Source organism: Colletes latitarsis, chromosome 2, assembly GCF_051014445.1.
Source record: "Colletes latitarsis isolate SP2378_abdomen chromosome 2, iyColLati1, whole genome shotgun sequence".
Lineage (NCBI taxonomy): Eukaryota > Metazoa > Arthropoda > Insecta > Hymenoptera > Colletidae > Colletes > Colletes latitarsis.
Window position 1 is genome coordinate 8,225,439 of NC_135135.1, and position 20,162 is coordinate 8,245,600.

At 32.4% G+C, this 20,162-nt stretch overlaps 1 protein-coding gene across 4 annotated transcripts in view; it reads right to left on the bottom strand.

Moving 5' to 3' along the window:
• The window catches only part of Pcb (Pyruvate carboxylase), a 49,179-nt gene that overhangs the window by 7,887 nt on the left and 21,130 nt on the right, over nucleotides 1-20,162 (bottom strand). For 2 of the 4 annotated variants that reach the window (XR_013080788.1, XM_076778900.1), the window contains exons 2-10: nucleotides 15,644-16,200; nucleotides 11,792-12,111; nucleotides 11,014-11,164; nucleotides 9,557-9,768; nucleotides 8,364-8,566; nucleotides 6,208-6,469; nucleotides 5,098-5,416; nucleotides 4,120-4,170; nucleotides 211-678 (exon numbers count right to left, since the gene is read on the bottom strand). Coding sequence is in view for 3 of the 4 variants with exons in the window: in XM_076778900.1 (XP_076635015.1) it covers nucleotides 211-678; nucleotides 4,120-4,170; nucleotides 5,098-5,416; nucleotides 6,208-6,469; nucleotides 8,364-8,566; nucleotides 9,557-9,768; nucleotides 11,014-11,164; nucleotides 11,792-12,111; nucleotides 15,644-15,776 (2,119 nt within the window). In the remaining variant the exon portion in view is untranslated. The remainder of the gene's footprint in view (nucleotides 1-210; nucleotides 679-4,119; nucleotides 4,171-5,097; nucleotides 5,417-6,207; nucleotides 6,470-8,363; nucleotides 8,567-9,556; nucleotides 9,769-11,013; nucleotides 11,165-11,791; nucleotides 12,112-15,643; nucleotides 16,201-20,162) is intronic. The other 2 variants (XM_076778911.1, XM_076778926.1) reach the window with 2 other exon arrangements.

Below are 20,162 nucleotides of genomic sequence, written 5' to 3' on the forward strand. Positions count from 1 at the left end.
TAAACCACACAATTTCTAAAAATTGTTTCCGTCTTCTATTGCTTTAGAGAAACTTCACTAATGATTTCGCGACTCCTCTATATACGTTTAGCAATCGAGTAAATAACCCAAACACTAAAAACTAAATGTCTACAATAGCCAAAACTTTATTACAGTAATTCTCAATGAAAGATCTCCCACATTATTTACAGGAAAGAAACAATCGCTTACCAAGGACCAAATTTGGCAGATAATTCAACGAGTCGAACACTCTGAAGACGTCCATCCCCGTCTGCACAGCTAGCTCGCAGAATTTGAACACAACATTGTCCGGATAGTTGGTGTACCCGACAGCGTTTGCGCCTCTGAGGAGCATTTGGAACGGAATATTGGGTATGGCTTTTCTCATGTCCTCCAATCGTTCCCACGGGCACTCGTGTAGGAATCTCAGGGCTACGTCGAAGGTAGCTCCGCCCCAGTTCTCCAGAGAATAAAGGCTGTTGAACTTCTGGGCGACGAAGGGCGAGATCGTCAGAAGATCGTACGATCTGACGCGAGTCGCCAAAAGGGACTGATGGGCGTCGCGGAAGGTGGTGTCCATCAAGAGCAATCCTTTGTGTTGCCTGATGGCCTTGGCGAAGGCTTCCGGTCCCTGTTCTTTGTAGATGTGACGAAACCCTTTCGGTGGTTCCAGAATGTCTGAAAAATTTTTAACGATTCGTTTGAAACATCGTAGCCTCGAGGGAAACGCAATTTCCACGTGTAATTTGTTAGTAAGCTTGCACGTTGTCTGGAAAAAAAATTTTAATAAAGATCGATCAAAGAGAGAATCACGAAGGCGAAACGTTTCGTTTCCATTTTTCTTTCATTAACCCCCTGCCATACAACGATGAGTCTGACTCTTGTTCTTGATGTCAAGTTTCACAATTATGAGGCCACTCACTTGTCATCAAGCTTTATAAATTAAAATCAACGCATGTTTACATTCACGAGGTATTCGTAAAACAAATCTATTTTTTTCGTGGCCATTCTTTGTACGAACAAATTTAAATGAAATTAAATAGTATACGTTTGAAAAATTATTTGAAATTAAATCGTATGTCAAGGGGTTAATAATCACCTACGATCGAAGCAGTAGCAATTACAGTTAAAGCATTTGTGGTTAGTTTGTATTGGCCCCCCGTTCCCCCAGTGCAATTTAAAAGCTTCGTGATCGATAGTCACGCTAACTCTAATTAACGAGTGAGCTCTGCATCGTAGGATTTTTCGTCTCGTCTCTTTGATTGCGAGTGAAATCGATCTTTTCTTGTATAAACAGAGTTGGATTAAGGTACTTTTAGGGTGAATTATTTTAAATTGTACATTTGAAAGGGGGATCGCTTGCGTTCTGTACGCACGGTGTTTATTTTAACCGATATCTTCGATTATTTGACAGATATGGCAAAAAACAAGGAGGAAAATTGGAAAAGAATACTCTGATAATGGAAAATATCTTTTGGATTTATATTTTACGATTTCAAAGTCGTCATTTTGAACGAAAGAAAAAAACAAATTCTACTAGGTCTAAATTTGTCGATATTAACACAAATTAATTTGTAGAATTATTCCATTATCACACACATCCATTATTTTCATTGTTCTTCCTTTCTCATATTCTTGTTCTATAATTAAATTTGTTACAATAGAAAATTTAAATAAGAAATTTACTTCGTTAATTGAATATTTCAGTTTTTTCGAAAACATCACTTGCCCAATCAGCAACTATTCTAAAATGGAGAACATTGTTTTTTAACAGTTTGACATATTATTGTTAACGCAATTATACAAAAATTTTAATGAAAGATGCCAGAGGCCAAAATAAATGAAAATCAAGAATACTAATTTGTTGATGGAGATTTCGTTAAAAAGTTATTAACGTTTAAAGTTCCGCCCGTACTGAATTTTTTTCTAGAAAGTGGGTAGGATATCGAGCGGTAGGTCTATTCATAAAAAGTTATTGTAATTGACCCCCGCAACCGAAAATAATTTTTCCAGAACGATTTGAAATTTTTTAATTTTGTCGGAAAATTTCACACATTCTCGAATTTTTTTCTAGGAAATGAGTAGGATTTCGGGGATATGACTCTTCACCAAAAATGATTGTAATTGCCCCCTACAGCCAAAAATATTTTTTTTAGAACGAATTGAAATTTTTTTTTTCGCCGAAAAATTCAGGCACCTGTCGATTTTTCTTAAAAATTCCTTTTTCATTTTTAGTAATTTTGTTTGACGTCCTACAGAAAAGTTGTCTAATACTTTTCTGTAGGTACCCATGAGCTCAACTTCAGAAAAAAGTTTCATTGAAATATATTCACAATTGTAAGAGTTATGGCTGTTTGAAAATTGGACCATTTTTATGGGGTTTTTCTCATTTTGCGGGGTCAAGAACCAACTTTTCGAATATTTTTGCGATTTGTACATATTCTTCATCTAAATACGCGTCGTTTGCGTTTTTGAAAATTAAAATCGTCCAATCCGTTCAGAAGTTATGACGTTTTAAATATTCGCATGAAAATTCGGGCACACATTTCTGGCCAGAAATTATATTTTCGGTAAGGAATTTTTTTCTCGAAAATGCGTAGAATTTCGGGGGGGTGTGTAATGACCAAACATGATTGCGATCGACTCTTGCAACCGAAAATAATTTTTTTAGAACGATTTGAAGTTTTTTTTTTTCGTCGTAGAATTTCACACATTCTTGAATTTTTTTCTCGAAAGTGAGTAAGATTTCGGAGATATGTGTATTCACCAAAAATAATTGTAATTGACCCCCGCAACTGAAAATAATTTTTCCAGAACGATTTGAAATTTTTGAATTAAATTATTAATAACTTTTTAACGGAGTCTCCGTCAACAAATTGGTATTCTTGATTTTCGTCTTATTTTGGCCTCTAGAATCCCCCATTAAAATTTTTCCCAGGGGTGACCTAACACCCTGTATAATAAGATAATTAATTTGCTTTAATATTTTCCTCAGAAATTTTTTCCTGCCATGGAAGACGAATATTACATACATACTAGGGGTCTATAAACCCTTAATCCAGCCCTTTATATAAACAGTAGAATGATTGCAAAAATAAATTCCGTGCATTAAACAATACCATGCTGAAGTTGGATGCTGAAAATACGAAATACTAATTCATTTATTATCTAGTTTCAGAGTCACAAAATACACATAAATGGAAACAAAAAATACAAACATTTAATTATGAAACGTATCGAAATGTATATTAAATAGAAACAAGATTTCACTGTTAGAAACAATACTACATTTCCTACACAGCCATTTTCCCTTACTGACATTTTTATCATACTCTTGCTTTTTGATCTGTAGTTCATTCGTGAATAAGTGTATTCCTGAAAAATATTATTACCTACCATGTATATATTCTTAAAAAGTTCTACATTCTAGCTACTTTAAAATAGTTCGAATATTCGTTGATCATTATCGTATACTACGTTTATTTGTATTTTTTGAATTTCTCTTTAAAGTTTATTGAACCCTTTTACTATTCGCTGACAGAAATTAATAATAAATGTTCTATTTAATAATATAGTTTAAATTTTAATCGTGCAAAACATGCTACCTTAACATTGTTAGTAAGTATAATTTCGAAGAATTGAATTACAATATTTTTATTTTCTTCTTCTTTTAAGTCTAATTTCGATTACTATTTTTACTTTTGAAACCGAAGTAAATTTTCTAAACAGTTCAAGTAATTAATTTCTTTTATTTCACGAATATTTCCAAAAGTTATTTAATTTCCATTAGTAGCAAATATCATGAATTACATTTACCTTTTCTTTTTCAAAGGCATTCGTGAAATGAATTGACTTCGTTTCAAAATCGCTCATGCAACGAATAATAAATTTATCCTGACGAAGTTACATTTCATTTTACAAATTGGATATCAATTATGAATTGAAAATTGTGAGTTGTTTACAAGAGAATCAAATTAAAACCAATAAAACGGATTAAAAATTCACGAATCGATATCCCATTTTCGCTGTATTTAAAATTACAACCTGGCTCCATAGAAATGAAAATATAATCGCTTAAAACAAAGTAAAAATAAAACAATAAATACAATATAAGCGTACCTGGCAAGTCCGCGTCACTGTTCTCTCCTGCAGCTGCAAGCTTAGCAAAGTCTAAAAAAAAATTGCCAAACGAAAAGATAAAAGCATGCGATAAACAATAAGATATAATTACCAAAGGTCATTAATATCTATAAAAAAAAAAAAATGAAACATAAAGGAAATTATTTAACAACAGAAAATGAGGGATGGAAAGATTAAAACACTTTCAAAGAGAACCCACTAGTCATTAATAAACACAAAGGAGCGATTTTACCATTACAAATATTCGAATCGTACGTTGTCCGAATAAAAACATAAAAATACACTGTGTAAAAACGTGAAAATACCATGCTATGTGATAAATAATGAATTTCTTATGATCGTGGAGAAATAATGAAAGTAGTGTGCGTTTAGTGCAGCGACGGTGTTTCGTATAATATTTTAATACTACAAAATAGAGTGTAACATAAAATTTCTAATAGTGTGATCCCATCGCAATGACTGTTTTACCCAACATAGAAGCGTGAAAAATTGTTTTACCGTGCTCATACTAATTCAGGTTTTCACTGAAAAATAAAAATTTACGATTTTCTACGTTCTACGAACAATAATAATTATAAGAAATTTCTGACAACGTAACTTAAAGTAATTTAATGTAAATTCGAATTTTTTTTTATTGAATTTTAATGATAACGTTGAAATTGGAGAATTAAATTTTGAGCAAAATTACGAATAAACTTATAAATATAAAATAAATATAAAAAAAAATGTTATAAGAGACTCGACGCAGCCACCGATAGCATAGGCACCCAATGACAAATAGAAAAAGAGAATCGAACCCATCGATTTGCTAATTGATCAAGCAGTCCTCCCACTTCACAATGGTACCCAAACATCACTTTCGTCGCGAGGTCAGATAAGGCGTTTGAAACTCGATTTAGACGCGGGGAATAGTGATTTGAAGAGAGATTATTCGTGATCGAAGCTTCGATACTGTACCTCTGGCGATCTGGGGAATGTGTGGCTTGATTTCGGCCGGTTTGAGATCCGTCGCCAATGGCGTGCTGGGACCGTTTACGAGAACGGTACCCAGGTAATTTAGCAATTTCTGGGCACGATTCTGACTCTGCTGGAACTGAAAGAGCTGCGGGTTTTCGTCGATGAAATACGTGTCGACGTTCCCGTTGAGGAACTTCTGGTTCTCCAGCACGTTCAGCAAGAACGGAATATTCGTTTTCACCCCGCGAACACGGAACTCTCGCAGAGCACGGTTCATTTTCGCGCAGGACGATTGCAGATCGGCCGCGTGGGCTATCACCTGGAAACGAAAATTATTTTTCGGGTCACACGATGCTTCGTCGGCTGGAAAAGATCTTTAAAAGATCAATTTTCAAGTACAAAGTCTAATCGAGAAGTTTGGGAATTTGTAATTTGGCAGTGTACTTTTGGATACTTTTAGGAATATTCTACTTGTGTTTAATGAATTTATTATCTTGTTTCATTAATATATTTTCTTTTAGTCCGCGAAAATAGGAGATATTCAAAAATCGATAATTGAACTTCAAAGTGTCGCCATTATTTTAATCATCGATTTTTTTTTATAACTCATACTAGAATTAATTTACTGTTTTATGTGTTTTATATATCTTTTTCGATTCGCAAAAGTGATAAGAAATTCTATTTCATTTTTCGTTTCAAACGTGCACAATAAATAAGACGTCGTTTTTCTTTACGATACTTTAAAATATAGAAAGTGGCCAATTATGATTATATCACTTCGAAAAAATTTCTACGTGTTTCATAGGTACCAGAAAATGTATGTAAAAAAGTGCAACAGGGAAAGGTGCATGATTCTTTGCCCAAGAAAAATAAAAAGAAAGCCAAGAATATAGTACACGAGTTTTACAATAGAATATTTCCTCGATTACAGGTGTTTATCATTATTAAAAATTGAAGAAGAAGACTTCAAAGATATAGAAGAACGAAAAGGAAGAAAATTTACTAAATAAATCCTCGTTCAGGCTATATTATAAGTTGTCGAGAGAACCAAATAAAAATATAAAGTCCCAGTTATAATCAAAATTCTATATAGCGAATTTGCTAGTTTACCTTCACGAGAAGAGAATCATAGTAGGGTGAAATTATGGCTCCAGCGAAGGCGGATGCACTGTCCAATCGAATACCCATACCTTCACCGGAACGGAACACTTCGATCCTTCCGGTGTCCGGTTGGAAGTTTTTCGCGGGATCTTCCGTGGTTACACGACACTGTATGGCGAATCCTTGAGGAACTATTTTCTCCTGCGTCATACCAAGCTCGGGCAAGGTCATACCTTCAGCAATTCGGATCTGAGATTGCACCAAGTCGATTCTAAACGAAATTATCTCGAATTAATCAATTAATCTTTCACATCGACCATTCAAGAATCAGATTTTATCATTTCTAGCTTCCATTTTATCTTATCGACTCTCAACAAAGTTACTTATCACCTTTAGTCTTTGTTCTACTTTATTAACTTTTAACGAAGTTGCACAGGTGTTTACAAACTTTGGCTAACTTTGTTTTCGTGTATATTTTCCATCGATTGTTTATATTGCACTGTGCAGAGCTGGGAAGATGCGCTGAAGGCAGTGCTATGCTTAGACATTTTAGTCCCAAGTTTTTTAAATAAATACACAAACTACACTTTTCAATCAATTACTTATAATTGAATGTGAAAGTAGTCTGTATGATAAACTTTGTTTCGAGATATTTAACACTATTTCTACCGATGATTTTATGCACATCTATTTCGACCAAAACCGCTTACATTTTGTGTGGAAATAATTGTCGAAGAAAAATATTTTTATTAAGTCGATAGAGATTAAATTTAGAAAATAATTTAAAAGCTAAAATTTTAAAAGATGTCTTATATATGGTAATAAATTTGAAACTTCCCTCTGTTTAAAAATCTGGGACACTGACGAAAAGCTTATACAGGGTGTTCGGTCACTCCTGGGAAAAATTTTATTACGAGATTCTAGTGGCCAAAATAAGACGAAAATCAAGAATACTAATTTGTTGATGGAGGCTTTTTTTTAGAAAGTGGGTAGGTTTTCGGGGGTAGGTCCATTCACCAAAAATTATTGTAATTGACCCCCGCAACTGAAAATAATTTTTCCAGAACGATTTGAAATTTTTTAATTTTGTCGAAAAATTTCACATCTTCTCGAATTTTTTTCTTGAAAGTGGGTAGGAATTCGAGGGTATGTCTAATGACCAAAAATGACTGTAATTGACCTCCACAATCGAAAATAATTTTTCCAGAACGATTTGAAACTTTTTACTTTCGCCGAAAAATGTAGGCACCTACCCCCTGTCGATTTTTCTTAAAAATTCGTTTTTCATTTTTAATCAATTTGGTTGGCGCTGTACAGAAGAGTTGTTTAATACTTTTTTGTAGGTATCCATGAACTCTAGTTTCCCCCAAAATTTCAATGAGATATCTTTACTATTGTAGGAGTTATGGCCGTTTGATAATTGGACCAGTTTTAAGGGGTTTTTCTCATTTTACGGAGTCAAGGAGCAACTTTTCCAATATTTTTAGAATTTCTACATATTCCTCACTAAAATACGCGTTGATTGCTTTTTGAAATATTAAAATCGTCCAATCCGTTCAGAAGTTATGACGTTTTAAAGATTTGCATGAATTTTCGGGGAACCATTTCAGACCTCAGATTATATTTTCAATAAGTAATTTTTTTCTCGAAAGTAGTTAGGATTTCGAGGGTATATGTATTGACTAAAAATGATTATAATTGACCCCCGTAACTAAAAATAATTTTTTCAGAACGATTTGAAACACGTGAAATTTGAGGGGAATCATTCATTCATGATCAGACATTATATTTTCGGTAACGAATTTTTTTCTCGAATCAGGGTAGGATTTCGGGGATATGTGTGTTCACCAAAAATGATTGTAATTAATCCCCACGCCTGAAAATAATTTTTCTCGAATGATTTGAAATTTTTTAATTTAATTTTTTAATAACTTTTTAACGAAGCCTCAGCCAAGAAATTGATATTCTTCATTTTCGTCTTATTTTAGTCTCTAGAATCTCCTATTAAAATTTTTCCCAAGGGTGACCGAACACCCTGTATACAAATGTCATTATTGCAAAAGAATATACCTACATACGTGCAAATACTTCATTTCTACAAAGTACAAGAGGTGCTTTGACGTCTGTTTCCGGATATCGAAGGAATTCTGTTTAAATTTAATTACCCGGTAATTTCTTCAGTCACGGTGTGTTCTACTTGAAGTCTAGCATTGACCTCAATGAAGTAGAAGTTTCCGGACTCGTCGGCCAAAAATTCGACGGTCCCAGCGTTTGAATAACCGACGTATTTCGCCAATTTTACCGCATAGTCTGTCATCCTATTCCTAGTTGCGGGATCCAACTTTGGCGCAGGGGCGATCTCAACGACCTAAAAGTGACATAATTATCGATGATTCTTAGAATACGTTTCACGGTCGGTTGTTCGCCCAGCCAGAAAGAAGGTAGTCGTTCTAAATGATTTCGGGGGGCCCATTCTCCCTAACGTTTCGCGGCAATTCGACACGTGCAGTTTCGTGTTGGAATTTTTTAATTACTCCATATTTTCTACCAGTGTGCAACGACCTCGTTTTGTGAGAACCGTGCACTCGAAAGCAATTCTGACGATTGCGAGCAACGTTCGAAGGCTGACTACTTGAAAAAATGCGAAAAAGTTTCCCACATTTATTATTAATTGATTTTTATTTTATTTTATTTCGATTTTAAATGAACGCATTCGTTCGTTTATTTTTTAACGCGAACAACTTCACTGCAGAAATTTATATGTAATAGTAAAAAATGTAATATCCTATAGTTATTCAACAGTGCAGAATTTAACTTTACACGAGCATAGATATATGTTGACATATTAAACTAACTTCTGTGTTTTGTCTATTTCCTATCAGAGTTGATATCTTCAAGAATTTTTTTAAATAATTTCTGGCATGTAATTTGTATTTAAATACAAGACATTTGTATCGTTTGTCAAAATTAAATGCTAGGTATATTTATTCTAAAAATTCAAAATTCTATGATGTGAGAAATTTATTATTCAAGAAGAAGGAAAGTATTAACAAACAATTTTAAGAAGAAATAGAGTGACACTTTAATAAACGTATAGCAATAAATTTTAATAATGCAAAGAGGTTTGTGTTATATTTAAATTTATATTTGACGTGCCAGATATTTGTACGTATTTATAATATTTACTATCGATCCTATTGAAACTCGACCATCGTGGATCTGTATAAAATATGCAGTGTATAAGGCTTTGTTCGGTCGAGTAATTAAGATTCGTGCAGGAGGAGCAATGAAAATGAACGAGTTATTGGCGCTTATTGGGTAACTTAAATGGAAAAAGTTGCTCTTATCGAGGACTGACCTTTTGATGGCGACGTTGTACGGAACAATCACGTTCGTAAAGATGAACGACATTGCCAGCTTTGTCGCCCAACAATTGAACTTCTATATGCCTCGGTCTCTCAATGAATTTCTCAATGAACATGGCTCCGTTTCCGAAAGCCGCTTTTGCTTCTGACATGGCACGTTCAAACATTTCTCGCACTTCTTCCATTTGCCTAACGACTCTCATACCTGGAAAAAATATATAAAATAGTTCTTGTCTCGCGAAAAAATTATAACAGAATTTCTAAAAAAACATCGATTGCCTGTGAAACAGTTTTCAAACCTGTCGGCAGAAAAAGAATATATCATGGAATGAAAAAGATAATTTTTATTAAGAGGTCTGAATTAGATTTTTGAATTTATCAGAAAAAAAAGAAAATATTAAATCGTGGAATTAAAAAGATTTTTGAAATATTTTATTTGTACTGAGCTATTTATTTTTTGTGACTACTTAGGTTTAAAATTTCTAGAAACAATTTTAAATTGTATTTAAGAAATTAAAATGTATTAGTTCCACTCTGAGAAGTCCACCAAAAATGTTTAATTTGAGGAATTCAATTTACGAGATTCAGAAAGAAATTTATTTCACTTAAAATATTCACTGTATGGAATTGTTATTAAAATATTCTATTATCGACCCCCATGACGTTGTTAAATAATAAATTCGGGTCGCAATTGGCGTCACAATGTCAAGGTTTAGCATTCATTACGAATTAGGTAGCTATGATAAATCAAACGAACGCACAGAATTTTATAATAAAATTTTTCATATCGTATCCTGAGGGCCTATTGACAAATTTGTAAACGATAGAAAGGGAAGGGAAAATACCCGATAATTTTTTCTTATTAATTCAGTGTAAATTCAGTAAAGAGTCTTTGATTCAATTTTATGATAATAATGGCAAAAAATAATGTATAAAATATATTATTAACAGGGTTGCTGGGCTATTAAAAAAATCTGAATCAAAAGAAATTTAAAAGATCAGAAATACTAGATAATTTTTTCTTAATAATTCAGTGTAAATTCAGTAAAGAGTCTTTGATTCAATTTTATGATAATAATGGCAAAAAATAATGTATAAAATATTAACAGAGTCACTGGACTATTAAAAAAAATCTGAATCAAAAGAAATTTAAAAGATCAGAAATACCAGATAATTTTTTCTTAATAATTCAGTGTAAATTCAGTAAAGAGTCTTTGATTCAATTTTATAATAATAATGGCAAAAAATAATGTATAAAATATATTATTAACAGGGTTGCTGGGCTATTAAAAAAATCTGATGCATAGTAATTCCTGGAAAATGAACTCCCCAAAATTAAATACTTGAATTAATATCATTAGTTAATTATTTGTTCGTGTCGATTAAGTCGACTATAATTTTATTTTCGAGGGGAATTCGACGTTTGATATAGAAATTTTTGAAACGTCACCTCTTCCTCCTCCTCCGTAGGCGGCTTTGAAAATGACTGGCAGTCCATGTTTCTTGCAAAACTCCACAGCTTCGTCGGACGAGGTCACTGGTCCATCTGTTCCCGGAACAATTGGAACTCCAGCTCCTATCGCAGCTTGTCTTGCAGCTACCTGGTGATCCACCACAAGGAAAATGTAATTTTTTACCAATCAATGCATTTAATAAAATGAAATAAACACGCAGGTATGTCTGGGTTATAATATTCCATTTTATTACAAACTGACAAAATAATTCAATAGTTAATAATTGATATGCAAACCTCCCATAGATTCATATTTTCGTTTTCAAATTATCAACAATGGAACTCGGTTATCAGGAACACAAGAAAATTAATTATCCTTGTTATAATCATTACTTACTATCTCAATGATAAGTTAAATGTATCTCTTATATATCTTTGAGTTTTTTTTACAATAGTTCCACAGTAGTACGCACATTGCTTACTATAACTGTGGCTTTGCTATACTCACAATAAGTATACCAAGATATATTTGATAGTACAACTGCACTATAATTATTTGATCGTATGAAAACTACAATTACTTCAATTTCTGAAAAAGTTTATTTTTCACTACTTGACAGAATACAAAATTTTACGATAAAATCAAATTTGTCGTGCAACAATAAGTAAAAGAAGATATATTCGATAATGTAACTCTCTACTTGTTGCACTATAATTATTCGATAGTAGGAAAAAGGGATGTTTATTTCTGAAAAATTAAAATTTATTATTATACCTTGTCTCCCATTTGTTGAACAACTTTCGGACTGGGACCGATGAACCTAATTCCAGCATCGATTATTGCTTGCGCAAAATCTGATCGCTCAGACAGGAAACCATAACCCGGATGAATGGCGTCGACGTCGTTTTCTTTGGCGACTCTTATGATTTCTGGAATATTCAAATAAGCCTGAACAGGTGGAAGCCCTTTTCCGACCACGTAACCCTCGTCGGCCTTTTGTCTGTGCATCTGCATTTTGTCTTGTTCCGAATAGATCGCCACCGATCGAATCCCAAGTTCGTTGCATGCTCGAAACACTCGAATCGCGATTTCACCTGAAAAATATTAAATCGCTAGAACTTTCGAACATTGCCTTAAAGATCGAACGTCGAAGTCTGGATCCATTTTGACCCCGTAATCTGGATTTTATTATCTACCATTTCAGCACAAGGTCTCTAATTTATAAATTCTTTAATTTATGCTTTATTTTTAAACACACGTACTCATTCGGATAAATAAAACGAACGTTGATAAATTTTTATTAAATTTATATTAAATGATACGTAAATCGCTAGAACTTTCAAACTAAGCATCGTTTTAACGATCGAACGTCGAAGTCTGGGTTCATTTTGACCCCGGAATCTGAATTCTATTATCTACCATTCCAGCACAAGGTTTCTAATTTATAAATTCTTCAATTTTTGCTTTATTTTTAAACATACGTACTCATTCGGATAAATAAAACGAATGCAGATAAATTTTTATTAAATTCCCCAACCATGAAATCCAAATATTTTTTCTCTGTTTATTTCTAGTCAGAATCAGGTTTGCACAAGTTCTACGCTCGTAACTCGTCATGTTCACTTAAGAGGTTAATTAAGAAACCCAGAAAGTACATTGAAAACGAGATATCACTGCAGTCGAATACATCGTGAGAATGCGAGTCGCGTAATTCATGTTAAGGAATACGATGTAATTAAGTGGAGTGCTCGCTATAGCGCCTCATCCTAAAGTAGAAAAACCGCTGTTTGATTAATTGCTCGTCCTTGTTCCATAAAATGATACGTTACTTTTAAAGGTACCCGAACGATTTATGAACGTGAATTCGACCGCGATCCGTCCAATCGCGATTTTAAATCTTCTATATCGATATTCAATTATGCTACTACCTGTACAGGTGTCTCCAAGAAACCGGGATAAATGAGCAATGACGCGTGTTTTTCAAAATGGAATTATTATTCTGTGCAAGTAGATCCCTATCGTTCCGCAGATAAAATAATTAAGCTTCCCAGAAAAGTTATGAAATCTTAGAACAGTGTATTTATTATCTAATTTCATTTTCTGCAAATGAGCATGAACTTGTATAAGTAAATAAATTATTAGCAAATTTAAAATTGTGGAAAAGAAGATTAAAAAATATATTTCATTATTTATGTTTCGCTATTACCTAACCCTTTTCTGGATTTAATTTTAAGGGATTATTCTACTGTAAACTGAACAAAAAAATATTAAAATTCTTTCAGAGAATACGGTTTGAAAAATATGTGTGCAAACTCCAAATCCAAATGTCCAAGTTTCCAATTTCTTATTTAGTCCATCGAAAATAATAAAAAGATTTTTACACGTTTTTCTTGAAACTATATTATTTTACAAAGAAGAATTTGAATAGTATAGCTAATGTGTTTTAGATAATCCTGTTATTGCGAGGCGAATTAGAACTTGGAGAACAAATTTCAAAAGAAGATATAGTAAAATAATTTGTTTATATATTACAATTAACAGAAGTAGACAATTTCTTCATGATTCTGACAATATTAAGTTTTCAACTCAGCCCAGAACAATCTCTGTCTGAGTGTCTCGAATCCCTCATTTGTAATAGCCTGTAAATTGGCACGAAAAGATTGTTGTAAGTTACGCTATTGATTGAATATTAATGGGCGCCGTTATCGAGGGCAGACATAAGTAATTGAACATCTATTGCAACATTTCGCGTTATCATTCGTCTCAGCTCGACAAGTCAGTCTGCTTCTTCTGATTTACGCCTTTTCTGTTCGCGAGGGCTGCGTAAGGTCGTGAGCTGAATAACTATACTCCGTATAATGCAGTCGAGCATGCACTCGAGAGCTCAATCTTACGTCCGATGTATAGAGAGATTATTTTTCAAGAACTTGATTAGATCGTCGATAAACGTAACATAGTGTTCAGGTAAAATTACTTTGCACTTTTTTAATCACGCGTTACGTTCGACGTATTCGATAAGCTTACCGTCTTTCATTCTGTTATCTCGACGCATATGTGTACGAATTAATTCTCTAATTACAAATACATTTCAAGCTCTAAAAGGCAAAGTTCAAATCAACAAAAATATTTACTTTAAACGTGGTATTAAAAGCCACGTTCGAATATTTATATTCAGTCTCATTGTTCGAATTAACGAAAACGAAAGAATTCGAGGAGTTACGACTTTAAACGTTTTGTTAAATTATATTCTTTCAATGGGAGGAGAGATGAATGATATTATTATTGTTAATTCTGAAGAATTATTTTTTATCTTTTAATCTCGAATTCAATTTTAGTTTGTATGCAAGATTGAAAAAGATCTTTTGGATAAATGGTACCGAGGGGTCAGTTTATATTAATTGATACGAGATATAAAAATCATCTCGTGTGAGACTTAATATAGTAATTTAAAACGGTCACTGAACGCTGAGTAAGAGATTGTTAAAGTATATGAGTTCAAAAACCCAGTAATAACCGAGATACTCCTTGCACGATTTTCGAAGTAAATCATGTTGAAAATGTCAAGTACAATAGCTGCAGGCGTGTAATCATCAATTAGCATGAATTATATACACGTGTGAATGTACGTGAACTTGTACGAATACATTTTACGCTCGCGGATGTAAAACTGGTTGTTGCTCCTACGTAATAACAATTTTGTAGATCTTCGAGTACACTAGACATAATTTTTTGGTGAATTTGCTAATTCAATTTTAGGAAAATTATTTTTCTAATGAATTGTCATTCGAAGAAGTCGACAACGATTAATGACAAGAAATATTAAAAATTCAACAACGAAATTTCTTGTCTCTATTTTATGTATTTTACATTTTTTTTGATTCGAAAAAATGGTGATATTAAAAATTCGATAATCAAATTAATCTTTCATTTCAAACGTGTGGAATAAGCTGTTTTTCTCTGCTACGTTCTAAAATACACAAAATGACCAATTATGATTATTTTACTTCGAAAAAATTTGTACGTGTCTCATAAATATCAATAAATATATATAAAAAATTGCAACAGAAAAAGTTGAATAATCCTTTGCCGAAAAATTATTAAAAAAAGAATTCAATAATTTTTTACAGTAAAATACTCTTTGAAACAAAATTGGCAAATTTCTGCGGTCGAAAATAACAAGAAATATTAAAAATTCAATAACGAAATTTCTTGTATCTATTTTATGTAATTTACATTTCTTTTGATTCGAAAAAATGGTGATATTAAAAATTCGGTAATCAAAATAATCTTTCATTTCAAACGTGTGAAATAAGCTGTTTTTCTCTGCTACGTTCTAAAATACACAAAATGACTAATTATGATTATTTTACTTCGAAAAAATTTGTATGTGTCTCATAAATATTAATAAATACATATAAAAAATTGCAACAGAAAAAGTTGAATAATCCTTTGCCGAAAAATTATTAAAAAAAGAATTCAACAATTTTTTACAGTAAAATACTCTTTGAGACAAAATTGGATAATTTCTGCTGTTGTAATTTGAAGGGTTCAGAGAAACAGTAGCAATAAAATTTCACGTAGCGAGACAAACGATTGAAAAAAAAAATAAAACCGAGAAAAACTCACCTCGATTCGCGACGAGCACGCTTCTGATCGGTTTGTATTGGACATCGGTGCCGAAGAACCTCGACGCGATTTTGTACACTTGCAGCACATTTCTGTGCCTGACCAGCGCAATTTTCGCTCGCGTGGAATGCATTTTGGAGAATTTTATTACAACACTTTCGCCACGAGTGATCGACTGCAACACCGCACGCAGTCTTTCAGAAACAGAATAACTTGAACGGGCTCGTCAATAAATATAATATTCCCGTTCGAACGGAAACTGTATTCCCTGTGTTTCGAATATCCAACTGGTTTCACCCGCGCTGTGCGTATTGGACGCGTCGGAATAATCGCGTAATATATTTATCTTCGACGCTCGTTGCAAAAATATCGTTTGTTCCCTCTGTCGAGCAACAGTATCGCCCCCGTATGGAAAATAACTATTTTGTTAATCGTGGATCGCCGTGACTCGCAGTCTTGTTCCTGTTGCTGCACGAGGCTTACTGATTTCCGTTGGTTCCGCTAGAGCTGCAATTCGTTCCTTATCGGTAGTCCGGCGCGGTGCGATTCTCGGCTTTCTGAAACAAACGATTCGAACATTCAAGGCCCGTCACGGAGCATTTTCAACCCTACGAATCGACGCGTTCGAAATATTTCCAAACGTTTACGGTTTTTTCTGTCACTAATCTTACATAAGAAGATATTAAATTTTAAGGTAATCAAAAGATACAATTTATGAAATATAGGTAAATGTATTAAAATATTCATAACGTTAACGTTCGATATCTGAACAAAAATTTGAATTTATATCTAAGAATGATTTGAACATTCAACCCTACGAATCGACGCGTTCGAAATATTTCCAAACGTTTACGGTTTTTTCTGTCACTAATCTTACATAAGAAGATATTAAATTTTAAGGTAATCAAAAGATACAATTTATGAAATATAGGTAAATGTATTAAAATGTTCATAACGTTAACGTTCGATATCTGAACAAAAATTTGAATTTATATCTAAGAATAAACATTCAACCCTACGAATTGACGCGTTCGAAATATTTCGAAACGTTTACGGGATTTTCTGTCACTAATCTTACATAAGATGACACCAAATTTTAAGTTAATTAGAAAATGCAATTTATGCAATGCAGGTAGATGTATTAAAATCTTCATAATGTTAACATTCGATATCTGAACAAAAATTTGAATTTATATCTAAGAATGATTTGAACATTCAAGGCCTGTCACGGAGCATTTTCAACCCTACGAATTGGCGCGTTCGAAATATTTCGAAACGTTTACGGGTTTTTCTATCACTAATTTTACACAAGGTGACACCAAATTTTAGTTAATTAGAAAATGCAATTTATGCAATACAAGTGGATGTATTAAAATGTCCATAACGTTAACGTTCGATATCTGAACAAAAATTTGAATTTATATCTAAGAATGATTTGAACATTCAATAAATTCAAATATTTCGAAACGTTGACGGTGAAAACGAGAAATAAGAATTTGTGAAAGCTCAGTTTTCTGTTATAAAATTATGCTTTATAAACAGGAAAACTCTGATGTTATGAGTGTAATTAATATAATATAAAAGACAGCATTCAATTTTTTCTGTCGCTAATTTTACATATGATGATTGTTGGATTTTCTAACCGTCTCACGATGTTACAAAAATCATCTCCAGTGACGGCTGTATATGTCTAAAGTTTCGCCACAGTTTTGGCCATGGATTCTACGAACGCATCTTCACGCTTATGATAAAGAGAAATTGTACAATTAAATATTGTTGTTCAAATTAAATGATACGTCCCATAATCCTACAATTCCAATAATGTCACCAAATTTTAAGTTAATTAGAAAATGCATTACAGGTAGATGTATTAAAATATTCATAACGTTAACGTTCGATATCTGAACAAAAATTTGAATTTATATCTAAGTGGATCTGATTTTAATACAAGGAATAATTTTACCTCAAAGTTTTATAAAATAATCTTTGTATTCGATGCAGAAATAAATGAAAATTCGCTGCAGAAATTTTAGATTAAACCTTACAAATTGAAAGAGGATAAAATATCGAAATAAAAATTGCAATTTATATTTAACAAAATCTGATTTTAACATCTAAAGAAATTGTATCTCAAAGCTATTTAAAATACTCTATGCTATATTCCAAAAACCAATCTAAAATTTGCTGTAGAAATTCTAAATTTAGCTTACAAATTGAAAGAGGGTAAAATATCGAAATAAAAATTACAATTTATATTTAACATCTAAAAGAAACTCTATCTCGAAGCTATTTAAAATGGAAGCAAACGAAGAGTCACAGCAGAAATGTCGAATCGAGTTTATCGTTTAAAATAGAATAAAATATTTGTGTGGGTGAAGTTTTCTGAATCACTGATTGACAATACGTGAAAATAAGTGATCCTAACTAATCCAAATGTGTCATCGGACCAGCTGATGTTTTTCATTCACACCATTATGTAACAACGATATCGTATTAATTGTGAAATATTTTTCAGATAAAAAAATCATAACAATTTTGAACGAACATTGAACTCCCAATACATTGCGCAGTGTTGACGAGATTAGAGATTTCGATCGCTTCCGTTATCGCGAGATTATTGATCTTTTATGAGCTTGATATCAGAACAAAAGCAATCGATAGAGTTTTCCGGTCAACCATAATCGAAATCTCGCCATAGTGATTTCTCTTTGTGTCGAGTTTGCGCCACGGGGAACATAGTCAAGGACAGGATTCCACAAACTAACGATAACCGTAGCGGATTAAAGATAACAGAGTTTTTTTTTTAACTCATTATCATTATTTACGCATTTATGAATAATTTTTTAACCGATTCTGTGGCACGATTCGACTAATTTTGAGAAGGATAAATCAAAAACAAATAAATTAGAATAGAGCAGAGATCCTTAGAGATTCACAGATATGACAATTTTGTTAATGTCACTATTATTTCAATAACGATGTAAAATATTTTAAAAACCCTTTTTCTGTCGTATCAACGCTAATTATTCTCTCGTATCGCAAGGAAGGGTGTGTACATTGAAAAAAAAAATTTCCTTGTAAATAAGCAAACAGATGAAATTTATTTATAAAGCGTGCATTATATGTACTTTTATGAAACTTATTTTTTTCCATTTTGTGTCCCTGAAGCTAAGAAGAGAATAACGTAGAATTTGTTTAATTCTGCATTACTACAATGACATACAATTTTTAAAGAAAAATTATATCTATTATTTTATACTTTAAATAAACGAAAGCTTTGTTCCTTTTCTAATGACCTCAGTGTTATTATTTACGGAATAAAAATTCCACTCTCCGAAAATAAACCAAATAATCGAAATGAAATGATAATCAAGAGATCAAATTAAAAATCACAGCTAAAATAGCATGTATGCAATATATTAATATTACGACAGAAGTGCTCTAAACAAATACTTGTAATAAAATCTAATTGATCAAGAAATGGAATTTGAAATTTTCATTACAATATTGTTAGGGATTTTTTGACATAATGAATTTCATTCAAATTATTTCAACGTTCCATATTTTTTATCTTTTTCGTTCTGTCTTTGTCAGTTTTTGAGAGAAGCTAAATAAGTGTTCCATTCATAACTTTAGGAGTACTTGCTCGCTTCTCGGGCGTAAATATCACCCGATAAAAAAGGAAAATATGCGAGTAATTGTTTTGAATGCTTTATCTGTGTGTAATCAACATCGTTTCATCAAAATCGGCTTGTTACAGTCGGGTGATGTTGCGAGTGGACTTTGTTCGTCTGACAAGATTGTTGAATGTGGCGACAAATCGTAAATTTGAACGGCATCTTAGCGTATCGTAAGACTGACATAAATATCTCTACTCAAATAAAACGTCCACTATCAGGAATAAGAAAAGCATGAAGCATCACGGACACGAGTTTTCGTGTAATCGATCAATGGAAACAACAATCAGAAAGAACATTCAATCCATTGAGCCCTTGCATCGATGCACCGTCTTTCCTTTTGCATTGTTTTTTTCAGGCAATTTACATAATTCGATTCTGCTTTTAGAAATTTTTCAACTTAAATGAAATTGTGCATTAATACTAGACTTTTGAACGATTTAAAACATTCGTGGACAATTTAAAAATCATTGAAACATTAAACCTTTAAGCTTCAGAAACGTACATTTTTCTAGAAAGAACGAGTTAACATCAGAAAATTTTGTTATGATATCACTCTTTAACCTAAAAGTCTATTTATACATGAATCGATAAAAGTAGCAGTAATAAATGAAGTTTAATCTCCTAGTTGATAATAATGTGACAGTTCAGCTGAAACGATATTAGTGTTTAGATTATATTTATCTTTCTGTTAATGGAAACTTGTATTTTTAATCATAAAAACGTGTTATAAAATTTTTCTGAATTTGATTTGAAAATGTTTCAAATCCCCTGTACAGTCTCGTCGGTAAGCTTTCATATAATAGAGAATAGCAATATTAGAACGAATGATAAAATCGAAA